Source organism: Anomaloglossus baeobatrachus, chromosome 6, assembly GCF_048569485.1.
Source record: "Anomaloglossus baeobatrachus isolate aAnoBae1 chromosome 6, aAnoBae1.hap1, whole genome shotgun sequence".
Taxonomy (NCBI): Eukaryota; Metazoa; Chordata; class Amphibia; order Anura; family Aromobatidae; genus Anomaloglossus; species Anomaloglossus baeobatrachus.
Window position 1 is genome coordinate 140129602 of NC_134358.1, and position 14769 is coordinate 140144370.

Here is a 14769-nt window from a genome sequence, read left to right on the forward strand (position 1 = left end):
AGAGTCCTCGCTTCAGATCAATGTTCTGAAGATCAGGGCAGTGTATCTTGCCCTAAAAAAGTGTTCCAGCAGTGGCTGGAAGGCAAGCAGATCCGAATTCAGTCGGACAACTCCACAGTGGTGGCTTACATCAACCACCAAGGCGGAACACGCAGTCGGCAAGCCTTCCAGGAAGTCCGGCGGATTTTGATGTGGGTGGAAGCCACGGCCTCCACCATCTCCGCAGTTCACATCCCGGGCGTCGAAAACTGGGAAGCAGACTTTTCTCAGTCGCCAGGGCATGGACGCAGGGGAATGGTCTCTTCACCCGGGCGTGTTTCAGGAGATCTGTTGCCGCTGAGGGAGGCCGGACGTCGACCTAATGGCGTCCCGGCACAACAACAAGGTCACGGCATTCATGGCACGCTCTCACGATCACAGAGCTATGGCGGCAGACGCCTTAGTTCGGAATTGGTCGCAGTTTCAACTCCCTTATGTGTTTCCTCCGCTGGCACTGTTGCCCAGAGTGTTACGCACGATCAGGGCCGACTGCCGCCGCGCCATCCTCGTCACTCCAGACTGGCCGAGGAGGTCGTGGTACCCGGATCTGTGGCATCTCACGGTAGGCCAAACGTGGGCACTACCAGTCCGACCAGACTTGCTGTCTCAAGGGCCGTTTTTCCATTTGAATTCTGCGGCCCTCAACCTGACACTGTGGCCATTGAGTCCTAGATCTAGCGTCTTCAGGATTATCTCAAGAGGTCATTGCCACTATGAGACAGGTTAGGAAACCAACAGTCCGCCAAGATCTACCACAGGACGTGGAAAAATTTTCCTGTCGTGGTTGCTCTGCTCGGGTGTTTTCTCCCTGGCCTTTTGCCTTGCCCATTTTTCTGTCCTTCCTTCAATCCTGGACTGGAAAAGGGTTTGTCGCTCGGCTCCCTTAAGGACAAGTCTCAGCGCTCTCTGTGTTTTTTCCAGTAGCGCCTAGCCAGACTTCCACAGGTACGCACGTTCCTGCAGGGGGTTGTCACATCGTTCATCCTTGCAAGCGGCCGTTAGAACCCTGGGATCTGAACGGGTGCTGATGGGTTCTTCAGAAACCACCATTCGATCCAATAAGGGATATTTCTTTCTCACGCCTTTCGCAGAAAGTGATTTTCCTAGTAGCAGTCACTTCACTTCGGAGAGTGTCTGAGCTAGCAATGTTGTCGTGCAAAGCCCCTTTCCTGGTGTTCACCAGGACAAGGTGGTTCTGCGTCCGGTTCTGGAATTTCTCCCAAGGGTGGTACCCCCCTTTCATCTCAATCAGGATATCTCCTTACCCTCTTTTTGTCATCATCCAGTTCACCAATGTGAAAAGGATTTGCACTGGTTAGATCTGGTGAGAGCACTCAGGCTCTACATTTCTCGTACGGCGCCCCTGCGCCGCTCGGATGCACTCTTTGTCCTTGTCGCTGGCCAGCGAAAGGGTCACAGGCTTCCAAATCAACCCTGGCCCGGTGGATCAAGGAACCAATTCTCGAAGCTTACCGGGCTGCCGGTTCCCTCAGGGCTCTAGGCCCATTCTACCAGAGCCGGGGGCGCGTCCTGGGCTTTGAGGCACCAGGGCTACGGGTCAGCAGGTGTGTCAGGCGGCTACCTGGTCGAGCCTGCACACTTTCACGAAACACTATCCGGTGCATACCTATGCTTCGGCGGATGCCAGCCTATGTAGATGAGTCCTTCAGGCGGCGGTTGCCCACCTGTAGGAAGAGGCCGTTTTACGGCTCTATTACGAGGTATTATTTTACCCACCCAGGGATTGCTTTTTGGACATCCCAATTGTCTGGGTCTCCCAATAGAGCGACAAAGAAGAAGGGAATTTTGTTTACTTACCGTAAATTCCTTTTCTTCTAGCTCTAATTGGGAGACCCAGCACCCGCCCCTGTTTTTTTGTGTACACATGTTGTTCATGTTGTTTGGTTTCAGTTCTCCGATATTCCTTCGGATTGAATCTACTTTACACCAGTTTATAATCTTTTCCTCCTTCTTGCTTTTGCACCAAAACTGAGGAGCCCGTGGGAGCACGGGGGGTGTATAGGCAGAAGGGGAGGGGCTTAACACTTTTAAGTGTAATACTTTGTGCGGCCTCCGGAGGCATAGCCTATACACCCAATTGTCTGGGTCTCCCAATTAGAGCTAGAAGAAAAGGAATTTACGGTAAGTAAACAAAATTCCCTTCTTTCTTTAGCGCGGCACAAACCCGTTTCTCATATATGTATATACATATATAAAAAATCTTTTTACCACGATCATCACGGGGCCACTGCTTGGAACCACGCTGACACTCACATGCTTTACAAGGGGTTGTGACTGGCACAACCTCATCAGGCGAGTGTTTCATCTTTACTTTCCAAACGGTTATTGCCGGGTAAGACCCTATTTGCGCCTTTTGTTTCCTTATCTCTAGCTGATTCAATGAATGGGAAGCTTGTTACAGTTGATTTGAATTATATTGGGTTTTGTTGTATGGATTTTGAAGTGGAAGTCCAAAAACTGTCTTAAAAAAATCTGTGTGAATTTACGCTTATACGCTTAGAATTGGAAATACTTTTTTAGTAATAGCAGTGTGTGTCAGGAGATTTCAGGCTGTGAGTAATGGGAACCTGTCAGGTCCCCCATGTTCTAACCACCTGCATGTGTGTATTAATTTATAAATGCCTAACAGGCCCTTTCTACTGTATAACTCATTACCACACGTGTAAAAAAAAAAAAAAAAACTATTTTTAATTCCGTTTTTAATATAAATAACTAGTCGAAGGGGCGTTGGTTTCGCCAGGCTAGTCATCCTTCTCACGGTATCAAGCTCCAGTGGTTGTGATAAAATGATTTGCAAGCGTCTGTGTTATCGCTTTCTCTACAAATCTTGTGCATGCGTGAGACATTCATACAAGTCAGTATGCCTCTGAAGTCAGGTGTACGCTTCCCTGCTTCAGAGGCGCACTGCGCATGTTCAGGAACAAACAAGAAGCCTTACGTCCACAGAAGAGCCGATCATTAGCTGCTGACTCACCGAAACATAGCTCTAAGGCCTAAAACACACAGCATGAAAATTGGTGCGAGTGGAATGCGATAAAACATCGCATTCAACTCTGACCAATATTAGCCTATGTGCCAGCACCCATGAGCGATTATTTTCTCAGCTGTAATCGGACCGAGAAAACAATTGCAGCATGCTGCGACTTTAATGCGATCCTTGTTTCTCTTGCACCCATTCAAATCTATAGGGCGAGAGAAAAATCGCACTGCACTCGCGGTACATCGGGGTACCGCGGGTGCAGGGCGAGAATGGCAATAGCCGGCTATAGAGGAGAGAGGGAGATAAATCCCTCCCTCACCTCCGGAGCGCAGACACCGCCCTCCTTCAGTGCCAGCCCGCCCACCGCAGTTGAGGTCTGCTCGCATGATCGGACCTCAGTCGCAGTGACACTTGCATGATACTCTGTTCCTGCTCTGCTGAGTGTTATGCGAGGATCGCAGTAGATCCCCGTGTGGCCCCGGCCTAAACTCTGTTCGTCTGACGTCTGGCTTCTTCGCTACTTTTGAACATGCGCACTGCGCTTCTGAAGTGGGAGAACATATACCGGAACACAACATTAAGGAAAGAAAGCTGGATTTCCAAAGAGACGGTGATGATGGCTTTTGCAAATCATGTTATCACATCCAAAGGGATGCGATAACATCGTGAGTGGGACAACTAGTCTGGGAAAACCAATGCCGCCTCGACTAGTCTGAAACTTATTTGTTTATTGAAAATGCAATTTCAAAATAATTTTTTTGAACACACATGGTATGTACAGGGAATTTATATATGGACACACACATGCTGGTGGTTAGGAAGGCATGGGGGACCTGACCGGTTCCCTTTAAACTTGATTATGATCTGTGAATGCTTTCTGAATATAATTGTAAGGGGTGACAATAGTGTTCTAGAAAGCTTTACTAACATTACGGCTGTTTTATGCTGTTAACCTCTCTCTCATCTCTGTTTTAAGTTCTTCTGGACTTGCACACAGTCTGGTTTGTGAGATCCAAGAAAAGCTTCAGCAGGAGAAACAGCTGATCTCTGAGCAACTTGAACAGCAAGAAAAGAAAAAAACTGAAGATCTGCAGAACCTCAGGATCACCCTCATAGCAGAACAGCAGGTCCGTAACAACGGGGAATTGTTCTAACTGGTTGATGGAGGACTACAAGGAGGGCAGCATCAGACGAGCGTGCTCACTCTGCTGAGCGCACCAAGTACCCTGCAGGGCAACGGCTCTAACATACAGAGCCTGTTTCCAGCTTTAACCTGTTGAAGGCCATGATCTCCACTGATCATTACATTCAGAGGGAGATCATGTGGACTCCCAAATTGACTGCATTACTGGGAATCACAGAGAGGCATTCTAGACCCATTACCCAACATGTACAGCCCTCCAAGGTACAGGGCTCTCTGACTACATGTTAGGACATAACTGTGCCCTAACAGCTGCATCAATATCTACTGGCATGTGCATATGCTGTATGTTTATTATTGCATTGTATGTAAAAATGGCAACTACTTTTATAGGTTTAAAGAAATCTAAAATCAAAACGAATGAAAAGTGCTAAAAGTTAAAAAACAGGTTTCCTGGAATTTAGCAAATGTAGGTGTAGTCCAGGACTTACTAAAGGCAAGTAATATAAATAACTCGCCTGGAAAAGCCAGTGCCACTTCTCTAGTGGTCCTGCCGGTCTTCCTGACTTGTACTGCAATTATGAATGCCGTCATGCTGCCAATCACTGCGCTCAGTGGTGACATCTTGCATATACAGCACACCATGAGGTCGGTGATTGGCTGCAGCAGTCAGGTGACAGATTGGACATCCTCACCGCCGGTACAGCGTGCACGTGAGAGGTCATGTTGGTGCAGCATGGGATTCAAGGGATAAACCATTCCAATTTCTTCTTTTTTATTGTACTATTCCTTCATTCTCTAGAGAATATCTTACAAAAACATGAGCTGCTTTCTATTGATGTGTATTCCGTGCTGTATAAATCCCAGCTTCCTATGTTGCCGATCAGCGGACAACAACTCAGGTCTCATCAGTAGCAGAATGGTCACAATCAGTCATACTGTATCCCATCATCTTAAATATACGTGATGGTGAGATGTGTAGGGTATTCTTCTGTTTGCCTTTAATCAAAGTAAATTTAACAAATGATCTGATCGCTATGTCCGGTAAATATACTGTGAATGATTAGTTTTATTACTAAATTTATTCTGTTCCCCACAGACAAACTTTAACACCGTTTTAACAAGGGAGAGACTGAAAAAAGAAAATATAATTAATGATCTGAGTGAGAAGCTGAAGAGTATTACACAGCAACAGGAGAGAGATAAAGGTAAGTGGTGGGCTCAGGGGAAAAGACAATAGTGGTCCTATTTGGTGGATAAGTTGTGGATTTTTATCATGAGCTGGCATGCTGCTGTTGTGTCTGCTGTCTCCCACAAATGCCGTGTTCTCATGATAAACCAGCACAAGTGTCATGGATTTGTTTTGGTTGAGTAGATGTAAATGTGTTATAATTCTACTCCATAAAAGTGGCGTACATGCCTTGCTCCAAAATTCTGTGGTTGCTTTTTTTTTTTTTCTTTATTTTTTTTTACTTGCTAGACTGTTTTAAAGTGGCTACAAAACAGTTTCTGCTTAGAGGAGTCTTCAAAAAATATTAAATAAAATATTGGACTAAACTTGGGCAAGTAAGGTGGTGGTAACAAAAATTGTCTGAGCTAAATTATTATTCACAATTGATCCATATTACAGTTGTGAAATACCCCCCATCAGTAAAACGTACCATATTATTCGAACTATAAGATGCACCAGAGAATAAGATGCACCTAGGTTTTAGAGACGGAAAATAGAGGAAAGACTACCGTATTTTTCGGACTATAAGACGCACCGGACTATAAGACGCACCCTGGTTTTAGAGGAGGAAAATGGGAAAATAAAACTTTAAGCAAAAAATGTGGTCATGACACACTGTTATGGGGCGAGGATCTGCTGCTGACACTTATGGGGGTAATGTCCCCAAATTCTCTACTAAGGTACCCCATCCTGGTAATGATCCTCCTGCCTTGTATATGATCCTGCTATAAACCCCCATCCAGCCTGTTCACATACCCCCCCATCCAGCCTGTTCACATACCCCCCCATCCAGCCTGTTCACATACCCCCCCCCCATCCAGCCTGTTCACATACCCCCCCATCCAGCCTGTTCACATACCCCCCCCATCCAGCCTGTTCACATACCCCCCCCCATCCAGCCTGTTCACATACCCCCCCCCCATCCAGCCTGTTCACATACCCCCCCCCCCCCCATCCAGCCTGTTCACATACCCCCCCCCCATCCAGCCTGTTCACATACCCCCCCCCCATCCAGCCTGTTCACATACCCCCCCCCCCATCCAGCCTGTTCACATACCCCCCCCATCCCTCCTGCTCATATACTCCCATCCTGCTATATGCCCCCATCGTGCTCATATACCATCCTGGTATATGGCCTGTATCCTATAGCACAGAGAAAAAAATAAACGTTTATACTCACCTTTTCCTCACTCCCTGCAGCACCGATCATATCTTCCTCTCTGGCACGCTGACCTGTGTGTGTGGAGCCGTTCCCCTGCTGCATCGCGATGTCTTCCTGTCTGTGCCGATCAGCTGACCGGCTCAGCACAGATCAGCTGACCGGCTCAGCACAGATCAGCTGACCGGCTCAGCACAGATCAGCTGACCGGCTCAGCACAGATCAGCTGACCGGCTCAGCACAGATCAGCTGACCGGCTCAGCACAGATCAGCTGACCGGCACAGACAGGAAGACATCGCGTGCAGCAGGGGGGCGGCTCCACACACGGGGACGGGTGAGTGTACTGATTCACTGCACCCCGCGCTGGTAATGACGCGCGGGGAGCAGTGAATACAGCCGCACATGATCACTCCAGGCTGTAATTGCCAGGGGTGATCATGCGGCCGGCTCTTTGCTATGCGCGCGTCCCCGCTCGTCCTCCCGCCCACCTGTCAGTGCCGGCTTCAGCGCTGAGAGATGGGCGGGAGGATGGGCGTGCATATGTAGTGAGCGGGCCCACGTGGTCACGGCAGGCGCTGCTGCTGCCTGCTCGTGCCCCCGATGACCCGCAGCACCCTCATTCCCAGCCGCAGCCCTATAGTCAGACCATAAGACGCACCCCCAACTTTCCCCCAACATTTGGGGGAAAAAAAAGTGCGTCTTATGGTCCGAAAAATACGGTATATTACTTACCGGTAATGGGATTTGCCAGAGTCCACGACAGCACCCACGAGAGAGGGATCCGCCCCCTTCAGGACAGGAAACCTACAGATAAAAAGGGGCGGTCCCCCTCCCTCATCAGTTAGTTTCAGAGAATGTGAGAGGAACCGCCAAGGATTAAGTAACAAGGAAAGAGAAAAGTTTAAATAACACCAAAGGGTGAAAAGTAAAAAAGGGCAGGGGTGTAAAGGGTGCTGTCGTGGACTCTGGAAAATCCCATTACCGGTAAGTAATATAGTCTTTTCCTTTCGCCACGACAGCACCCACGAGAGACTTGGAGAGAGAGAATACACTTAGCGAGGGACAACCATCTGAAGGACCGATCTCCCGAAAGCAAGGTCTGAGGAGGAAGAAAGGTCCAGCCGGTAGTGTTTGTAAAAGGTAGAGGGAGAGGACCAGGTGGCCGCCTTACAAATACTGTCGATGGAGACATCTGCCATGGCGGCCCAAGAGGAGGCCATCGCCCTAGTAGAGTGAGCCTGTACAGGGGAAGGAAGAGGCTCTTGCTTCATCTCATATGCAATGGAAATGGCATCCCGCATCCATCGGGCCAAGGTATGCTTCGTCACCTGACGGCCACGTCTGGAACCCTGAAAGGCAAGAAACAAAGCCCTATCCTGTCGCCAAGAGGCTGTCCGAGATATATAAGCTAGAACTGTTTCCCTAACGTCTAGGGTGTGAAAACGGCATTCTTCAGGTGTGGTATGGACAGGAAAGAAGGAAGGGAGGATGATTTCTTGACTACGGTGGAACTGGGAAGCTACTTTAGGCAAATAAGCCGGGTCCGTTTTGAGGACGATTCGATCTGGAAAAATCCTAAGGAAGGGAGGATCCACGGACAGAGCCTGAAGATCGCTAACACGACGGGCAGAAGTGAGAGCGACTAAGAGGCAGGTTTTGAGGGACAGTAATTTTCCAGACGCCGAGGCGAGCGGCTCAAAGGGTGGAAGGGTCAGGGCATCCAGAACCAGAGTGAGATCCCAGGGGGGTGGGCAGGCGAGACGGAGCGGTTGACCGCGGTCACATGCCTTGATGAAACGCATGACCCACCTATTACCTGCTATATTGGAATTGTAAAGGGCGCCCAGGGCAGACACATGAACTTTGAGGGTACTGACTGATAGACCCATATCCCGTCCAGACTGGAGAAACTCAAGAATAGAGGGGATCGGGACTACAGAGGGTGAGGACTCAGGGAAGGAGGCAAGGAACTGCTTCCATACTCGACCATACTGACGGGTGGTTACCGGCTTTCTACTCCGCAGTAGGGTATCCACAAGGCGACTGGAAAACCCACGGGAGACTAGTAACGCCCTTTCAAATTCCATGCCGTCAAGTGGAGTCCCTTGACGCGTGGATGAAGGAAAGGACCCTGTGAAAGGAGGTCTGGTCGAGAGGGGAGAACCCAGGGGTCCGTTACTGACATATGTCTCAGGAGGGAGAACCAGGGACGCCTGGGCCAGAAGGGAGCGATAACGAGAATGCGAGCTTGATCTTCCCTGATCTTCCGAAGGACTGTAGGAAGGAGAATCATGGGAGGGAAGGCATAAGCAAGGCTGTACCGCCAAGGAACCTGAAGGGCATCCAGGACCGTCGGCTGATCTGCCCTGTTCAGGGAGCCAAATTGTTTCAACTGCCTGTTGTCTTTGGTAGAAAACAAGTCTATAACCGGCAGGCCCCAGCACTGCACGATTTGAGCAAAGACCTCCCGATGTAAGACCCATTCGCCCTGACTGAGAGTGTGACGGCTGAGGAAATCCGCTTTGACATTGTCCACCCCCCGGATGTGTACCACAGAGAGGGACAAGAGATGTGTTTCGGCGAGCTCCAATAGGTGAACCGCCGTGGACATGAGGGAAGAGGACCTCGTCCCCCCCTGGCGGTTGATGTATGCGACCACCGTCCGATTGTCCATACAGAGCCGTACATGGGTGCCCCTGAGGAGGGGAAGAAAGGACATCAGGGCTTGACTGACTGCCATAAGTTCTTTCCGGTTGGAGGATGCCGTTGACTCTTGAGCGGACCAAAGACCTTGGGCCATAGAGTCCCCCAGGTGAGCCCCCCACCCCCAGGGGCTGGCGTCCGTTGTGAGGAGACTGGTGGAATGCACATGCCATTCCTTCCCCTTGGTTAAGTTCGCCTCCAGCAGCCACCAGGTCAGGGAAGCACGGGTAGTGTCTGTCAAGGTCAGAGGATGATCGAGGGACCCTTGATGGGATCTTGTAGCCGCCAGGACCTCCCACTGTAGCTGTCTGGAGTGAAGCTGGGCCCACTGGACAGCGGGGATACAGGAAGTCAGGGACCCCAACAGAGACATGGCGGACCGGAGAGTGACCTGTGGCTCTGTGCGCGCCGTACAATCCTCTGGATTTTGGCCACTTTGTCCGACGGAAGAAAACAACGCTGTTGGCGGGAATCCAGGTGCATGCCTAGGAAAGACTGAAAGGTGGAGGGCGTGAGTCTAGATTTTTGTAGATTCAAAAGCCACCCGAGACGGCCCAGGGTCGACATAGCATGATGGAGGCGGAGGGAACATTGTGCCGCCGTGCTACCCACAACCAGTAGATCATCCAAATAAGGGACGATGAAAGTCTGGTGTTCGCGAAGGTGAGCAGTGACCTCAGCCATGACTTTAGTGAAAATCCGTGGGGCGAGGGAGACGCCGAAGGGCATGGCCGTGAATTGGAAATGGTGAACGGAGTCGTGAATGGAGAGTGCTACCCGGAGGTACTGCTGATAACGTGGGTGGATCGGGACGTGGTAATACGCATCTTGTAGATCAAGGACTGCCATGTAACAATTGGGGTAGAGCAATTTTATAGTGGTCAGGAGGGATTCCATTTTAAACGGCCGGTATTTCAGAAAGAGATTAAGCTTCTTTAGATTAATTATAGTCCTAAATGACCCATCGGGTTTTGGTACTAAGAAAAGGGGGGAGTAGAACCCTTGGCCCCTCTGATGTAACGGGACCGGCGCAAGAACCTGCTTGTCCACGAGAGTGAGGACTGCTGACACCAGTGCGTGATGTTGAGCTGCCGACCTCCTAGTGGGTGTAAGACAAAAAAATCGAGGAGGGAGGGATGTGAATTCCAGCCGGAGACCATGTGAGAGCAAATCCAGGATAAAGGAGCTGGAAGTGATGGTTGTCCAAACGTCCGCAAAAAAACGGAGCCTGCCTCCCACCGGAAAAACCTCATCATTGTTTGGGGAACTTCCGACGGAAGGAAGGGTTGCCAAACAGGGCTCCCTTGGACCCAGAAGCGGGGTTGTCAGATCTGTCCCTGCGGTCGGGCCGGGTGGGCTGGAAACGACGTTTGCGATACGGGGGCCTAGAGGGAGGAGTAAATGCATTAGGGAACCCCTTTTTACTATCACCAGCCTTGGTGAGTATGTCATCCAGCTGAGGACCAAAGAGGAACTCACCCTCACAGGGAAGTGCACACAGTCTCGATTTTGAAGATGTGTCACCTTTCCATGACTTCAGCCAGAGAGCTCTCCGGGCTGCATTAGAAGACTCTGCCGCTTGGGCCGCCAGGCGGACAGAGTCAGCAGAAGCATCTGCCAGGTAATTAGCCGCGTCTTTGAGTAAGGGGAGCGAGGAAACAATCTTATCCCTGGAGGTAAGAGGCAAGGTAGGACACCAAGGGCCACTTTATACATCATGGAACAACATGTGGTCACCCTCAAACAACCATATATAGCACTGAGAAAACTAGGAGGGAATAAATGACCAATGTATAGGTTTGAAGAGAAATCAATTCAAACGAGGAAGGTTCAAGTATAACAATGAAGGCTTTATTCAAATGTAAAAAACCACTTTAAAAAGAGACTTGAACAAATAATCCAAGGTAATAAATATAGGTAAGGACAGGAAGATAGAGGAAAGGTTTCAGAGCAAAAAGGCAGTTTAGGTCTGAGCCGTCACCATGGGAAACAAACATAGGAGCTCCATCCTGGCATGTACAAGTTAATATTGCAATCCAAGTGGACAAAGACATGCCAACTATTACAGAGAGCAGAATTACTTACCCATGGTGAAGCTTAGTCAGACCAACAGCCACCGCACCCCAACGCGTTTCGTAGTCTTTTTCAAGGGACTGCGAATGGTGTGTGGCAAGGGGGATCTATTTATATGTGCCCCAGGCAGATGGTAGGTCGAACGCTCATTAACGGCCGCATGCAGGGGCGGAGATCCGTCCGGAGCGTCCATCATCGGGCCATTCCCGGAAGTGACGCGGGCGTATCAGTGTCGTCACACTGCGCCCGCCTCATCCCGTTACGGAGGCCGTCATGCAGGAGGCTCAGGAGGGGACCGCACAGCGCATGCGCGCCACGAGCGCGGCCATCATTAAAAAGGGCAATATGAAGGGCAGAATCGCAACAAGCAATATCAAATCAAAATGTGTTAAATATATATCGCAGATGGTGTAAATGGGAGTGAAAAACATTCCCAGGTGTTAGGGACACATCATATATAAAAAAGGCTAAAGAATGGACAGCACAGCACATACGTGCCACAGGTGCGGCCATCATTAAAAAGAGCAGATGGAAGGGCAAACTCGTCTCCAACGATACTGAGTAAGAGTATGTCTCATGCATGTCATAGGTAGTATATGGAGAAGTGAGGGACACTGTCACAACCTTGGTGACGTATCACCAGACATATCCCACAAATGCTGCAACATGGGGGGGGGGGGGGGGGGGGAATTTTTAGGTCAGGGTCGGGGCCTGCAATAGGTGTCGTGCCTATTGCAGGCCCCGACCCTGACCTAAAAATTCCCCCCCCCCCATGTTGCAGCATTTGTGGAATTTTTAGGTCAGGGTCGGGGCCTGCAATAGGCACGACACCAAACAGATAATAAATCAATCCCTATCTAATAAAAAGGAGATTCAAAAATGGTTTTCCTAAGAATATGCATAGTTCATACTTCCCCCCAGATGTAACGTCCTGTTCCCAGAAATTCCCAGAAATTCGATATAGAACCGAAAGATGGAAAAAGTCGGAAGGTAGGGATCCGTCATGACGCAAACCCCGATCCCCCCCCAAAAAAAGGAGGTGGGATCAAGGTCTGCGGCAGGAAAATCCCGGACAGCCACCACAAGATATACAAAATACAAAGAAGATGTATAATATAGTACAAAAAACATCTAACGGAAATTTGTCATGATTCTTTCCAACGATGATGTCCCCATCTTTCATGCTTGTAATCCGAGCCGAATAGCATATGTCCCAATTGGATTTTGCGAGAAAGCCACAATCGATAGAGATCCCTCTGATTCATAGATGGAAAAGGAGTACACTAACAATGAATAAAAGGTAAAACAAAAATTAAAACCAAAGAAAAACACACCATTAAAAGAACAGAGGAGAAGCGGAGAATAGCATCAATGATTTCAATAGGTCTTTACAAAAAAGGCGCGAAAGACAGTTTCTCATTTAGGCCATATGGTGCCATAGTTCCCAATGTAACAATCCAGCGGCATTCAAGTTTAGCCAACGCTTTTTTATGATTGCCACCCCTTATTCCTAATTTAAGTTTATCAATTCCCCGAACTTTCAAAGAGGAGGGGTTGCAAGCATGATGTAGCTTGAAATGCCGTGGGATGGTTTTGAGGGACTCGAGATCAGACACCTCCCCTGCAGCAATTATATCCCTGACATGCTCCCGCACCCGGACACGGAATTGCCTAGATGTTAATCCGACATATGTCAGCCCGCATCCGCATCCGGCTGCGTAGATCACGTATTCAGTGCTGCAATTAATGAAGTGTCTGATCTCAAAACTCCTCTTCCCATCCGCTGATACAAAGTTTTTTGTCCTTTCAATGTTGCGGCATGACAGGCATGTTCCACAAGGGAAACATCCCCACCTTGGTGGTCCAACATTGAAAGGAAATGAGGTTTTGGGAGCATAGTGACTATGCACCAGATAGTCTCTTAGATTACGATTTTTCCGGGCTGTCAAAGCAGGGAATTTAGGGAGTACCAGTCTCAGTGATGGGTCGGTTTTCAAAATTGACCAATGTTTATAAAAGATTCCTCTAATATCCTCCCATTGATTGTTATAAGTTGTAATAAATCGAATGGTGGTATCTTGTTGTTTAATGTTTTTTTTGGAGGAAAGAAGTTGGTCTCTAGATGTAATTTTAGCTCTCCCATATCCTCGTTTAATATCCCTGAGACTGTATCCCCTCTCTCTGAACCGACTTTTCAAGTCCAGAGCTTGCTGCTCAAAGGCTTGGTCCGTTGAGCATACTCTTCGTGCACGCAAGAATTGCCCTGTTGGTATTGCCCTGATGGTAGAGGGTAGATGTGCAGAAGAGGCGTGCAGGAGACCGTTAACAGAGGTTTCTTTTCTAAAGATGGTAGTCTGGACTGTACGATCAGGCAAAATCATCACCTTGATATCCAAGAAGTCCACCTCCACTGGGTCCCATTTATAGGTGAGTCTGATATTTAAATCATTGCAATTAAGTGATGTGATAAACTCCTGTAGTTCAAGGTCGGTTCCCCTCCAGAAGATAAGGATGTCATCAATATATCTATGCCAGCACTGCACTGGGGAAGCGGCGCAGGCCCCGTCACCGAGAACCTCCCTCTCCCACGCACCCAAGAAGAGGTTCGCGTACGACGGGGCGCACGCCGCGCCCATTGCAGTGCCGCGCCTCTGGAGGAAGAACCGATCCTTGAACAAGAAGTAATTGTGGGTAAGAATAAACTCCAACAATTCCAAGATCAAATTCTGCATATCAACATCCCAATTGCTCATCCGTAGGAAGCATCTTGCGGCGGCCAAACCGTCGCAGTGCCGGATACATGAATAGAGGGTCTCCACATCAACTGTCACCAGCAACACACCACTATCCAAAGAGATACCATTAATCCTTCTCAGGACGTCCGAGGTGTCTCTGACAAAGGAGGGCAGTGTTTCGACTAATGGATGTAAATAAAAATCAATAAACTTACAAATACTATCACATAGCCCTCCGATGCCAGAGACAATCGGACGCCCCGGGGGACAGGTAGAATTTTTGTGTATCTTGGGTAATAAATAGAAAGTGGGCGTTACTGGGAACCTGGCATGGAGACCCTCACATACCTTCCTCGTGATCACACCACGCTGGAAGGCCGCCTCAAGAATAGCCTCCAGTTCAGACTCAAACCCTTTTATGGGATTCCCAGACAAGGAGGTGTAGGTGTCATGATCTCTTAACTGCCTAAATGCCTCACGTTCGTACATGTCCGTGGGCCAAATTACTACATTACCCCCCTTGTCCGCAGGTTTTATCACAATGCCCTCTAATGATTTTAACTCCTCAATTGCTTTTTTATGTCTTAGAGGGAGATTGTGACCAACCGTCGATCTCTTAAGGTTCCGGAGATCTTCTGAGACTAGTTTAATGAAGATATCAACCTGCGGACAAAGGGAGGAAGGAG

The 14769-nt window shown here is 48.9% G+C and overlaps 1 protein-coding gene across 2 annotated transcripts in view; it reads left to right on the plus strand.

The window, feature by feature from the left end:
- The window catches only part of RB1CC1 (RB1 inducible coiled-coil 1), a 261745-nt gene that overhangs the window by 164032 nt on the left and 82944 nt on the right, over positions 1-14769 (plus strand). For both annotated transcript variants that reach the window (XM_075353273.1, XM_075353274.1), the window contains exons 15-16: positions 4017-4167; positions 5281-5389. In XM_075353273.1, coding sequence (XP_075209388.1) covers positions 4017-4167; positions 5281-5389 — 260 coding nt within the window. The remainder of the gene's footprint in view (positions 1-4016; positions 4168-5280; positions 5390-14769) is intronic.